Source organism: Mixophyes fleayi, assembly GCF_038048845.1.
Source record: "Mixophyes fleayi isolate aMixFle1 chromosome 2 unlocalized genomic scaffold, aMixFle1.hap1 SUPER_2_unloc_6, whole genome shotgun sequence".
Classification (NCBI taxonomy): domain Eukaryota; kingdom Metazoa; phylum Chordata; class Amphibia; order Anura; family Limnodynastidae; genus Mixophyes; species Mixophyes fleayi.
In genome coordinates, this window is record NW_027445883.1 from 105,539 (window position 1) to 118,006 (window position 12,468).

The following is a 12,468-nucleotide window of genomic DNA, read 5'->3' on the forward strand; positions in this document are numbered from 1 at the left end:
ACTCTCTATTTATAATAGTTTGCAGCAGTTTGATAAAGAACGGAGAGCGCCAAGATGAGGAGAGTGCTGGAGGGAGACGCAGAACTGAAGCGTTGCGTCAGCTGTGCAAGATGAATCCGTCTCAGGCTCTTAAAGTGCGAGGAATGGTGGTAAGAAGCCACTCTTTGATTGGATTATAGGAAATCCTCTTATTCTTATTGGTGATTGTTTAAAAACATAATGGCATGAGGCATAGTAAAATGTCTGCTGGTTGCAAATTATGGATATGTTCATACTACACAACTTATTTTTTAACCCAAACCACTTAATTAACTTGTTCGGATAATTCTTATATGTGACAGGTAGAAGAATGCCACCTTCCAGGGCTTGGTGTGGCTTTAATGCTGGACCATACTAAAAATGAGGCTGATGATGATGGTGTGAGCAACATGGTGTGTTTTGTGAGCGGGCTGCTCCTTGGGACCAATGCTAAAGTTCGGACCTGGTTTGGAACGTTTATTCGGAATGGTCAGCTGGTGAGATTGCATTGCCATCTTGGGTATATATTTACAGTGGTGATGTCCTTTTATTGAAACCTAGAAATTGCATAAGGTTTTCTTGTTAGTTAATATTAGCTAATGGTGTAACCAACTTAAATGAAGTCCTGGCATACACATTGTTAAAGAAGATGTCTGTTGATCTCAAACTATGTTTCACAAGCAGTTCACATACAATTCTCTTGTTTTACTGAGTAACGAATTCTACACTGAACTTAATACTATCAGCTCCGTACTTCACTGTAGGTATGATATTATTGAGGTGTGGACAGGCTTAGGTTTGCACCACAAAGCTCTTTCTTAGTCTCATCTGATCACAAAACCATTTCCCACATTATAAATGGGCTACTGCTTTTTGGTAAACTCCAGATGTGTATGAACATGGTTCATTTTGAGTAATGGCTTCTTTTGTGCCACCCTCCCGTACAGGCCAGTGTTATGCACAGCTTTCAATATGGTTGATTGGTGCATCTTTACACCAGTCACCGCTGCTGAAATCTGTAGCTTCTTCAAAATGATTGTTGGTCTCTCTGCGGTTCCTCCTCCAACTCTCCTTGTTTTGTGCAGAGAGTTTAGAGGGATGCCCTTATCTAGACAGTGTCTGGGTGGTTTGATGTAGCTTCGCTTCCTGATAATTGAACCTACAGTTTCCACTGGGACAGTCAAACACTTGGATATTGATTTGTACCCTTTTCCTAATGTATGTGTTTTTGTATTACTATAGCACTCTCTTATTTGGGTTGCTCTTTAGTCTTCATTTTTGCAAATGTCATCTTCATTACCTGAATAATGATCCCTTGACTATTTTTTTTTCACCAGTGTAAACTTCCAGAACATGGATTGAATACTTATGTGAACAGCATATTTAGTTTTTTGTGTGATTTGAAATGAAAATCACCAATAAAAACATTTCAGTGTAGGATGTGTTCAGTAAAATGAGATAATTGGTTATGGGTTCAAAAGAGGTTACAAGACGTACATTCTCTAACCAAACATTTACATTAATGGTAAACTGAATGTTAACTTATTGAAAGCATCAAAACCTTAACAATTGAAAAATACAGTAATGTAATTTCAGCTTTTACACAAAATATCCTTTTAAAGCCAGAAACTCTGTTCTCACAAAATAGAGTGGATACTGGGAACATAAATCATAGTGTGTAAACTTAGGCATGGACTTGAGATGCACATGTTAACATAAGTTAGGGTAGTGGGTTAGGTAGGGGATAAGATATGGACTAGGAGGGAATGGAAGGGTGAGGGCTTGAAAAAAAGCCTTGGTCAACAGATTTAGAGACTGGGACGTAGAGGGCACTAAATCAGGTTCTAATTTACAGGTTGAACAGGGGGTTCTTGTGAAAGGAGGTCCAAGTTTACCAGTTTGGTAAAGAGAGCAAAATATACTTTGGGTCATGAGGAACTCAATAAACTAATAATATTGGAGGCAAGGGAAATTACTTTGTATTAATGTTTTTTTTTGTTTTTGTTTTTTTTGTTTTGTTTTTTAAAACTTTTGATTTTATTTGTTGCTATAACTTCTTTATTCTATTTTTCTTCTCTATTTCTTAATTGTCCCTTCCAAGTGGTTGAAAAGTTTGCAATTTTGTCTAGGAATTCTTCTTATTTTGTTTAACAGAATGTGGCATCATTACTGTTAATACTCTCTCCTTAGAGAAGAAGAGAAAACAGCAGTTCTGTGCTGTGGCAAATGAGGAAGCAGCTCCTGTCTGAGTTAATGGGCATTCTCCCAGCTGAGAAAAACACACAAGTGCCAGAGGAGGGCGACACTGAGTATAGAATTCCTGTCTATTGTGGGCTCAAAGAGGAACATGTAGTCAAAGCCAGTGCCCTGTTACGTTTATACTGTGCCTTGATGGGAATTGCTGGGCTTAAGTACGTACCCTATTCATTTCTTTTCTTTTTTTTTCATAAAATCCATTGTAGCTATTGCAACAAATGAATTAACTTTTCCTTCTGTATGGAGCTCTGGACAAATATCTGAGGTGTGAAGTATTAAAGAAAAGTGTTCACATGCCATTAGCCAGCAATCTGAAGTTATAATCTAGTGGTAATTTTGTTCTGATCTTTGATTTTTGTGTTATGCAGAAGATTTCATGTTTGGTTAGCGACTTTCACAGCAAATGCAAAATAATAATAACACTGAATTGAGAAAGTCATATTGCACATTAACAAGTAGCCTTGTTACTCACAATATCAGGATTACTAAACTTGATAAATTGACCATAAGGATTTTCTGTGTTTAGAACTGTACTTTGCTTATGGAGATACTCCAGTGCTGCCATTCTCCTGCTTCACAGCTTTGCTTATGGCATTTATATTATCCTTGTAGGCCAACAGATGAAGAAGCGGAGCAAGTGCTTCAGCTCATGACCAGCCGTCCACCAGCGACTCCAGCTGGAGTGCGGTTTGTCTCCCTTTCTTTCTGTATGCTGCTCGCCTTTTCCACGCTTGTCAGGTAAGCTATGCACAGGCCTGAGCTTTACTTCTATGTCAGGTGTATATGAAATAATTTATTTATAAGTTTGGTTAATGCTCATAACCGCAACAAGAATGTGAGCTACAGCAGCTGTCCTAATGCTCCCCTAGAAAGTATTGAAATGAATGGATATAGGCTCTGGTCTATCAGCAATTGTCTTCAGACTTCAAGGTAGTGACAGTGTCAGTTGTGGTTTTGTTTTTTTTGTTTTTTTTTAACCAATCAGTCTTATTATCAATGACTATCCTTCTTGTTTTATATGCAATTGCAATTTTAAGAAATTGATCAATGTGTCTCAGATGCTCACAATTGTTAAAACTACCTAAGCAACGTGTTATTGTTATATGGAGAAGCAATTAACAATGCAGCAACAGTGACATATGGCTTGCACCCATCTTATAGAAGTTCTCTTTGCTTATCTTAAGATGGGCAATGACTTTTGGTGTCTGTAGAAGCCAGATAAATATGGGTAATGCTCACAAGGAATGTGGTGCACATTACTTAATCAGAACTGCAATACAACCTGCCTCTTGCCACATCTGATGCGCAATTAATCGGGTAACCAGCCAAAAAAGCCCAACACTTTCCATGTGTAGCAAGAACTGTTGTGGCATTTTGCGTTGCTTCCCATGTTTTGGAAGAATGTTTTATGGGGATATCGAACTACCCTTCCAGTGATTCAGCATACCTTTGACACTTTGCGGAATGAGGTTAGGGTGTAAAAGTGTTAAGGTATCGGCTTTCTGCTTTCTTTAATGCTGCCCTTCATCTTCTGAACCAGTGAGCCCTATACTGACAGGTATATAGATTATCATAAGATTGGAGACCAGTTTTGTCTGCTGCTCACATTTATGATTGCAAGGACTAGTTACTTATGTTTTATATTTCTTTCTTTAGTGCATGTCTGTTTATAACAAAGCTACACCTGATACTAAAAACATATGGTGCTTTTAAAGGCCACAAAAAGAAAATATGTATAGATTGTTCAGACAAATTGGGTATGGAAAATATCCCATTTCTCTTTCATCCTATCGGGGGGGACACTGCTACCATGGGTTTTATGAGGGGAGCGTGGAGTTGGCATTTAACTAGTTAACTTTAATGTATCAAGCTGACCAACCTCTCCCCTCTGGATCTGAGGAGTGTGTTCTACAGATAAAGAGCACACTTCTATGGGAGAGCGGCACTACTCTGTCTTGTGAGAGCCGAACGGGGACCTGCTACAGGAAGAGGACCTGACCCTGCTGGGAACAGATCCCAAAGGTTGACACTCCGGTTTAGCTCGCCACACTACGCTTCCGGTGCCGGGTACAGCAGCCCTGCAAGATGCCACTGAACGCAAGGTCGAGGATCAGTTAAAATCTATCTTTGTAGTGGCAGGTGCCTCTTTCAGACCCATGTTTTCATCTGCTTGGGTTGCCAGAGCGATGGAAGCATGGACAGAACAATTGGCCAAAGGACTTCAGGATTCAGAATTGTTTCCCCTTGCCTTGCTTCTAAAGGAAGCCTCTGGATACTTATATGACGCGGCTCAAAATGCAGCCTTTGTTTCCTCCTCCATACAGGCTTCCGCGGTGGCAGCGAGAAGGACCCTATGGCTGAGGTCCTGGGACGCAGATACAGAATCTAAAAAATCACTTGAAATGTTACCATATTCAGGCGCAAGTTTGTTTGGCCTTGAATTGGACAATATGATTTGCCAGGCCACGGGTGGTAAAAGCACTTATCTGCCAGTGAACGTTACTAAGACAAAACCACCTCAATTTGGCTCCTTTCGGGGGGGCTCTTTTGCTAGGGGTCAGACGACTAGAGGCAAACCTACCGGTAGAAGGGGACACTCTTATAGATGTAGGTCCTCCCTCACTACGAGATGGAAGTCCGCAAAATCTACGGGAAAAACAGCATCCTGACTGCCATCCACCCCTTCTTGCGGCAGCAGGAGTAGGGGGGGGGGGGCGATTTGACTCTGTTCAAAGAACAGTGGATAGAGTCCTCCCAAGACCTTTTGATTCGTGTATCATGACGAGAGGGTATATGATAGACTTGTAAGGTCCAGCCCCTCGTCGTTTCTTTGCAAAATCCTTGCCCCGCAATCCAGAAAGTAGGCGGGCAATGCGGCTCTGTGTCGCTTCTCTTCTTTACTGCAGGAGTCATTTGCACGGCACCAGACAATCGGAAAAGACGGGTTCTATTCAAACCTGTTTCTGGTCCCAAAGCCGGATGGCTCATTCCGACCAATCTTAATTCTAAAAATGTTAAATCTACAACGGTAAGGAATCCCTCCGATCGATGGACTGGAGGCAGACAAATTTTTAGCATCAATAGATATATAGGACTGATGTCCCCATTTGGGAGGGACATCAGTCACTTCTCAGCTTTTCGGTAGGATTAGCTCACTACCAATTCCGGGCACTCCCCTTCATCCTCTCTACAGCGCCCAGAGTGTTCACAAAAATCATGTTGGTAATGGCAACATGTCTTCGTTCCAGAGGGGCCAAGATAATACCATATTTAGAGGACCTACTCCTCAAGGCTGCATCAGCGATGCTGTTGACATAGCACCTGACACCATCAGATCTTGGAGCACCATGGATGGGTAATAAATCTAAGGAAATCACAATTGATTCCCTACCAGAGGATGACCACCTTGGGGCTCATCATGGACACCAGAGAACAAAAGGTGTTTCTCCCGGAGAACAAGGCCAGGTCATTACGGGCACTAACTACACAGGTCCTGGCCACTCACAGACCGACCATCCACTTATGCATGCGTGTCCTATGGAAGATGGTGTCGACCTTCAAAACAATTCCTTACGGTCGGTTCTATTCCTGCTGCTTCCACTGGGATCTATAATCAAAGTGGTCAGGTTCCCATCTGCATTTGGAACGCCAGAGCATCCGCTTGCCTTCACAAGCAAGGGTGTCTCTTCAGTGGAGGTTGGTCCAGGATCACCTGGCAGTAGGCAGGTCCTTTGCCCCATGGTCCTGGATCATAGTAACCACAGACACAGCTTGAGGGGCTGGGGAGCTGTCCCCTTCACTTAAGGCTACAGGGACTTTGGTCGACTCAGGAGTCTTCCCGGTCAATCAACTTTCTTGCGTTGAAGGTCATGCTACTGGCTCTTCGGGGCGCCCAGACCTTGCTTCAGGGTTGTCCAGTCAGGTTGCAGTTTGACAATGCCATAGCATTGGCTTATGTAAACAGACAGGGTGGAACCAGAAGTGCAGCAGTGACAGTGGCTGCACAAATCTTTGCCTGGGCAGAACAGGATGTTCCCTCAATCTCAGTGGTGTTCATCTCGGGCATCAGGAACTGGGAGGCAGATTAGCTAAGCCGTCATGCAGTGATACCAAGGGGAGTGGTCCCTACATCTGGCAGTCTTCCAGTTGCTGATCCTGAAATGGGGTCTACCGGACCTGGATCTCATGGGACAACAGGAAGGTCCTGAGATTCTGCGCAAGGGCAAGGGACCCCCTGGCAGTAGCCGTCGACGGCATGACGATGCCCTGGGACTTCAGGTTGATATCTGTTCCCTGTACCCATGATTTACCGCGTTCTCAAACGAGGAAAGCAAGTGGGACTCCCAGTGATTCTGGTAGCTCCCGCCTGCCCGAGGAAAGTCTGGTACGCAGACATTATCTTGATGGCAGTAGGTCAAGGAGTGCATCTACCACTGCGATACCACCTCCGTCTCCAAGGCCCATTCAGACATCAGGACTTGCCTCTGCTAACTTTTGCGGCATAGCTGTTAAAGCAAGCCTTTAGCGGTCTAGAGGATTCTCTCCTAGAGTTGTGAATACTCTGTTGCGAGCTCGTAAGCCAGTTTGGGCTCGTATCTACCATCGGATGTGGTGCACTTATATCAGATGGTGTGAAAATCGTCCCTGCCATACCTCATCTTTTTGTCTTCCCCGTTTCTTAGCTTTCCTCCAGGATGGCCTGGATGCAGGTCTCCGTTTCCCCTCTTTAAAGGTACATATATCATCCATTTCGGTTTTCTTTAACCTTCGTTTGTCGGACATGTCTGATATTAGGACTTTTCTTCAGGGAGTCTTGCATATCCAACCGCCTTATGTTCCGCCTACGGCACCATGGGACCTCAACCTGGTACTCGATATGCTTAAAGGTTCTCCTTTTGAACTGTTACATTCAGCTGATCTGAGGTTCTTAACGTGGAAAGTAGTGTTCCTTCTGGCGATTGAATCAGTTCGCAGAGTGTCAGAATTAGGAGCCCTCTCTTGGCGTGAGCCGTATTTGGTTTTTCGGGATGACAGAGCAGTTCTGCAGACTACTTACTATTCATCATCATCATCATCATTTATTTATATAGTGCCAGCAAATTCCGTAGCTCTTTACAATTGGGAACAAACATTGATAAGACAATACTGGGTAATACATACAGACAGAGAGGTAAGAGAACCCTGCTCGCAAGCTTACAATCTATAGGACAATGGGAGTTAGAAACACAAGGGCATGTTCTACATCATATTGCACAATGGACCAGCTAGAACGCAAAGGTAAAAGTATTGAGTGGGCTGTGTGTGTTGCAATGTTAGTAGAGTAGTTGTCTTGCGTTAGCAGTGTAGAGGATGGTAATAGGGTAATCTAGGGAAATTAAGATGGTGGTTGAGGAATATCATAACCTTGTCTGAAGAGGTGGGTTTTCAGTGAACGCTTTAAGGTTTGAAAACTAGAGGAAAGTCTTATTGTGCGAGGGAGGGAATTCCAAAAAGTGGGTGCAGCCTGGAAAAAATCCTGTAACCGAGGATGTGATGAGAGTGGATGAGATATGTAGATCTTGTGCAGAACGGTGGTGTCGAGTAGGGAGATATTTCGGGACCAGTGAGGAAATGTATGTCGGTGCAATTTTGTTGATGGCCTTGTATGTTAGTAGAAGAATTTTATATTGGATTCGTTGAAATACAGGCAGCCAATGTAGAGACTGATCGAGTGGCTCAGCAGAGGAATAACGGTTAGTAAGGAAAATAAATCTAGCTGCTGTGTGCAAAATAGATTGTAGGGGTTCAAGTCTGACTTTGGGAAGACCAGTAAGGAGGGAATTGCAATAGTCGACGCGGGAGATGATGAGTGCATGAATTAATGTTTTTGCGGTGTCTTGTGTCAGATATGTGCGTATTCTGGAAATGTTCTTTAGGTGTATGTAACATGATTTAGATATAGAGTTGATGTGGGGAATAAACGACAGTTGTGAATCAAGGATTACACCTAGGCAACGAGCTTGTGGGGTGGGATTTATGGTCATGTTATCAATAGAAATGTCAGGCAGGAAGCTTCTTTATTTGGGTGGGAATATTATTAATTCAGTTTTTGAAAGATTGAGTTTGAGTTGGCGAGAAGACATCCAAGATGAAATGGAAGAAAGACAGTCAGTAACGCGAGACAACACAGATGGTGAAAGATCAGGAGAGGATAGATAAATTTGTGCATCATTCGCATAGAGATGATACTGAAATCCAAAGGAGCTTATTAGTTTTCCAAGAGAAGTGGTGTAGATAGAGAATAGCAGGGCACCTAGGACTGAGCCTTGTGGTACTCCAATTGATAAAGGAAGCGGAGAAATTAATAATGAAAGAGCGATTGGATAAGTAGGCTGAGAACCAGGATAGGACAGTGCCTTCAAGACTTAGGGATTGTAGCGTTTGTAGGAGGAGAGAGTGGTCAACAGTGTCAAATGCAGCAGAGAGATCCAGGAGAATTAGAAGAGAGTAATGGTTATTATTTTTTGCTGTGATCAAATCATTGACAACCTTGGTCAGCGCAGTCTCTGGAGTGTTTAGAGCGAAAGCCTGACTGAAGAAGATCCAACAGGTTGTTTGCTGTAAGAAAGTGTGTGAGGCGAGTGTAGTCAATTCTCTCGAGAAGCTTGGAGGGGCATGTGAGCTGAGAGATGGGGCAGTAATTTACGAGAGAGTTAGGGTCAGAATTCAGTTTTTTTTTAAAATGGGAGTAATCACTGCATGCTTGAATAGTGATGGAAAAATACTAGTAGAAAGAGATTACAGATTTTAGTTAGAGGGGGAATGAGCACAGGAGACTGGGACATACCAATTTGTGAGGGAATGGGATCAAGAAGACAGGAGGTAGAGTAGGAAGATGAGAAGAGAGTAGAAACTTCCTCCTTATTTGTGGGATCAAATGAAGAGTGTCAGAGGGTGCTACAAAGGAATTGAGCCGATTGCTTGTCAAGGGAGATGATGCCATTTCAAGCCTGATCTTATCAATTTTGTCCTTGAAATAGGAAATCTTGGGCGAAGTATGTAGTGTCGCTGGAGCCACTTGATCCAGGGCAGTTGCTAGGGTTTGATGAAAATAGGGTACTGCCCGATCAGGGGAGGACTATTCCTTTGTTCGTACCGAAGGTAGTTTCCGGATTCAACAAGAACCAAGAAATTGTGGCTCCGGTGTTTCAGGCGGGGGGCATCGTCTTCTGGACAAAATTCAATGGAGTGTTTTGAATGTGGTCAGGGCGCTCCGAATTTATGAGGACCGCCCAGATTCGACGCACAGATTCTCTGTTTTTATCCTTTTTGATTCACATAAAAGAGGATGGCCAGCCTCTAAGAAATCCATTGCAAGATGGATTACTGCAACTATTAGGCAGGCTTACATCAGTACTAACCGACCTGTGCCAGGTCTACCTACTGGCCATTCCACTCGTTCGGTAGGGGAGTCTTGGGCAGCGAGAAATGTGGCCTCAGAGGGCCAGCTTTGCAGAGCAGCCACCTGTCCTCAGTCTATACTTTTACAAAATTCTATCAATTCCATATCTTTCGTCTACAGATGCCAAATTTGTCTACAGTGCAGGCTGTCAGAGCGGTCCCACCCTTATGTGGGCTGCTTTAGAATGTCCCCATGGTAGCAGTGTCCCCCAGATAGGATGAAATAGAAAAGAGGATTTTTATATTTACGTTTCTCTGATTCCATCTGGGGGACACTGCGTTCCCTCCCTTCTGCTCTTCAGCTGTATATTGTTTGGTTGGTTAGCCAATCATCCTTGGGGCATTATAATTAAATTGAGGAGCTACAGGGGGTTGCAGAGGGGAGGGGTCGGTCAGCTTGATACTTTTAAACAAGTTAACTAGTTAAATGCCAACTCCACGCTCCCCTCATACAACCCATGGTAGCAGTGTCCCCCAGATGGAATCAGAGAAACGGATTTATCGGAAGTGTAAAAATCCTCTTTTGTGACCAAGGAAATGCCTGTTCAAGGACTCTATGTAAAAGAGTATTATTTGACTTAAAGAACTGAATATGGCCCAGTCTTCTTTAACTGTCCCGCTGACACAGATGGAAGTAACACAGGCATATTTCAGCTATGATTTGCCAAATTTGTCCAGTAAGAGTAATGTCACATGTGCGATTACACAGCAGATTAATCGGATTCAGTTCCAGGATAGTTCGAGAAACTGAAGGAGAATTGGAAGAAGGTGGGAACTATTCCTCCCCCTAAATGAAATCCAACCTATTAAAACTTATGTCTATAGTGGAGCAAAAAGAATCTGATGCTCCATTGATGACAGCTAGCAAGTTAGTCTCCAAGATGACGAAAAAACATCTATTTTTGTTTCATCCAGAAGTCTCAGCAAAAAGATTAGTTCTTCTAGATGCAGTAAAAGCCTTAATGCTGTGAGAGATTCTGGTACCCATACCACTAGAAGAACAATGATTAGTCATGTATGCACCAGCATACTTAGATCTTCTCTGGCAAGGAAAATGGAAGTTAAGAGTCCCTTCTTTATCGTCAAGTCAAAATTCAAAGCCATATGGTGCACCCTAAAAGCTTTCTATCTGATTATAAGAAACAGAGTTATAGTGATACATTCATACATCTGCACAGCAGTCGCCTATAACAAGAAGTCCAAACCTTCTATATCAGACACACTAACAGTATGGTAGGGGAAATGTCTCTAAAATTGCACTCTCTCAAGACCGCTTTCCTTGTGGGACACTTTAGGGAGCATCATGCACTTTCCTACAGGTAAAGAAACAAGAGATCATTAAAAGAAAAATATGGATTTATCCTTACAAAGTGGTAACTGCATTTTATTGGAACCAAGAAATGTATCTCCCTATCTTCTGACTAATCTAGTTAATAGGGTAGAAGTGAAACTACATAGATGCCATGGGACTGCATAAACGTCAAGCAGTGCATCCCAGCATTTTTATAAGCTGTCAGTCTTCTTTAAAACCAATGACTTTTTTATAAAGGGTGAAAAGGCAAAACAAAGTTATTATTGTCTGAATTTCTGTAGCCTGAATGGCATTTACTTGGGCATAAAGGGCTGGAGCCATAGTATACAAAATATGTTGGTCTGCAACTTGTTCTTTAATAAACACTTTACCATCTGGGCAGTATTTGGTCAAAGAATATTTTAGGCTGCTAACATTCTAAAACACTGGAGAAGTGACGGTGGGACCTCCATAAGATTGACCCTCTTCTCAGCTAGACTAACTATATATGCTGCAATGGGCAGAGGGAAATGGATTTTGCGATAACTTAATTAGGAACAATCTGTGTATTGCACTTTAAGTTTCACCAATTTCACTTGTCGTTTGTGCATTATTTCCCAGAAACCTAAAATGAGCTGGGGGATTAGTCAACAACACATGCAGTATGATGCCTATGCCAATTATTTTTTTTCTCTCCAGTCGTTTCATATGTATGTTTGTTTTCTTTTCTAATGTACAATAAAAGAACTAAAGTAATACAAGGTGTGAGTACATTACTTTTTTTTTCTCTTTCATCCAATCTGGGGGACACTGCTTACCATGGGTTGTGGAGGGGAGCATGGGAGTTGGCACCTAGCTAGTTAAGTTTAGCACTGCTGACAGACCCCTCCCCTCTACAATCCCCCTGCCTCTTCCTGTTCAGTTTTTTTTTTTAGGTGCCCATGGATTTGGGCATTGTTTTAGTTACTGCTAGATTTTTTTTTTCATTTAATTTTTTATTTTTTTTTATTTAAATTAATCTTTTTCATTACAAATTTTTCTTTTGGTGGCAGACCTGGGAGTGTGTTCTATTATAGAGAACACACTCCCAGAATAGCAGCGCAGGCACTGCTCTGTCAGATGAGAGCCAGAGTCTCTCACTGGCAGAGAATAGGGTGCCTAGATACAGAGTGACAAGCGGTCTCTCCGGACCGCTGTCACCCTTGGAGCCTCCCCGATAACCGGTGCTGCCACTGCAGGCATAGAGTGCCGGTTATCAGAGATTACAAATGCCGGCGGCCATCTTGGATCCGCGGAGGAGCGAGGGGGACTGAAGGGGGCCATACCAAGATCCCCCCTCATACATAAGAGGGGACATCGGGGTGAAAACCGCTGCGGAGACCTCAACCTTTGAGGTCTCCACTACTCTGCCGCATACCACTTTTTTCAAATTAAAAAAACTGAGCAGCTGTAATGAAGAGAGA

The 12,468-nt window shown here is 42.8% G+C and overlaps 1 protein-coding gene across 2 annotated transcripts in view; it reads left to right on the top strand.

The window, feature by feature from the left end:
* Positions 1-12,468, top strand: part of LOC142109664 (integrator complex subunit 2-like) — a 71,215-nt gene that overhangs the window by 15,114 nt on the left and 43,633 nt on the right. For both annotated transcript variants that reach the window (XM_075193729.1, XM_075193730.1), the window contains exons 6-9: positions 19-149; positions 342-515; positions 2,209-2,429; positions 2,887-3,012. In XM_075193729.1, coding sequence (XP_075049830.1) covers positions 19-149; positions 342-515; positions 2,209-2,429; positions 2,887-3,012 — 652 coding nt within the window. The remainder of the gene's footprint in view (positions 1-18; positions 150-341; positions 516-2,208; positions 2,430-2,886; positions 3,013-12,468) is intronic.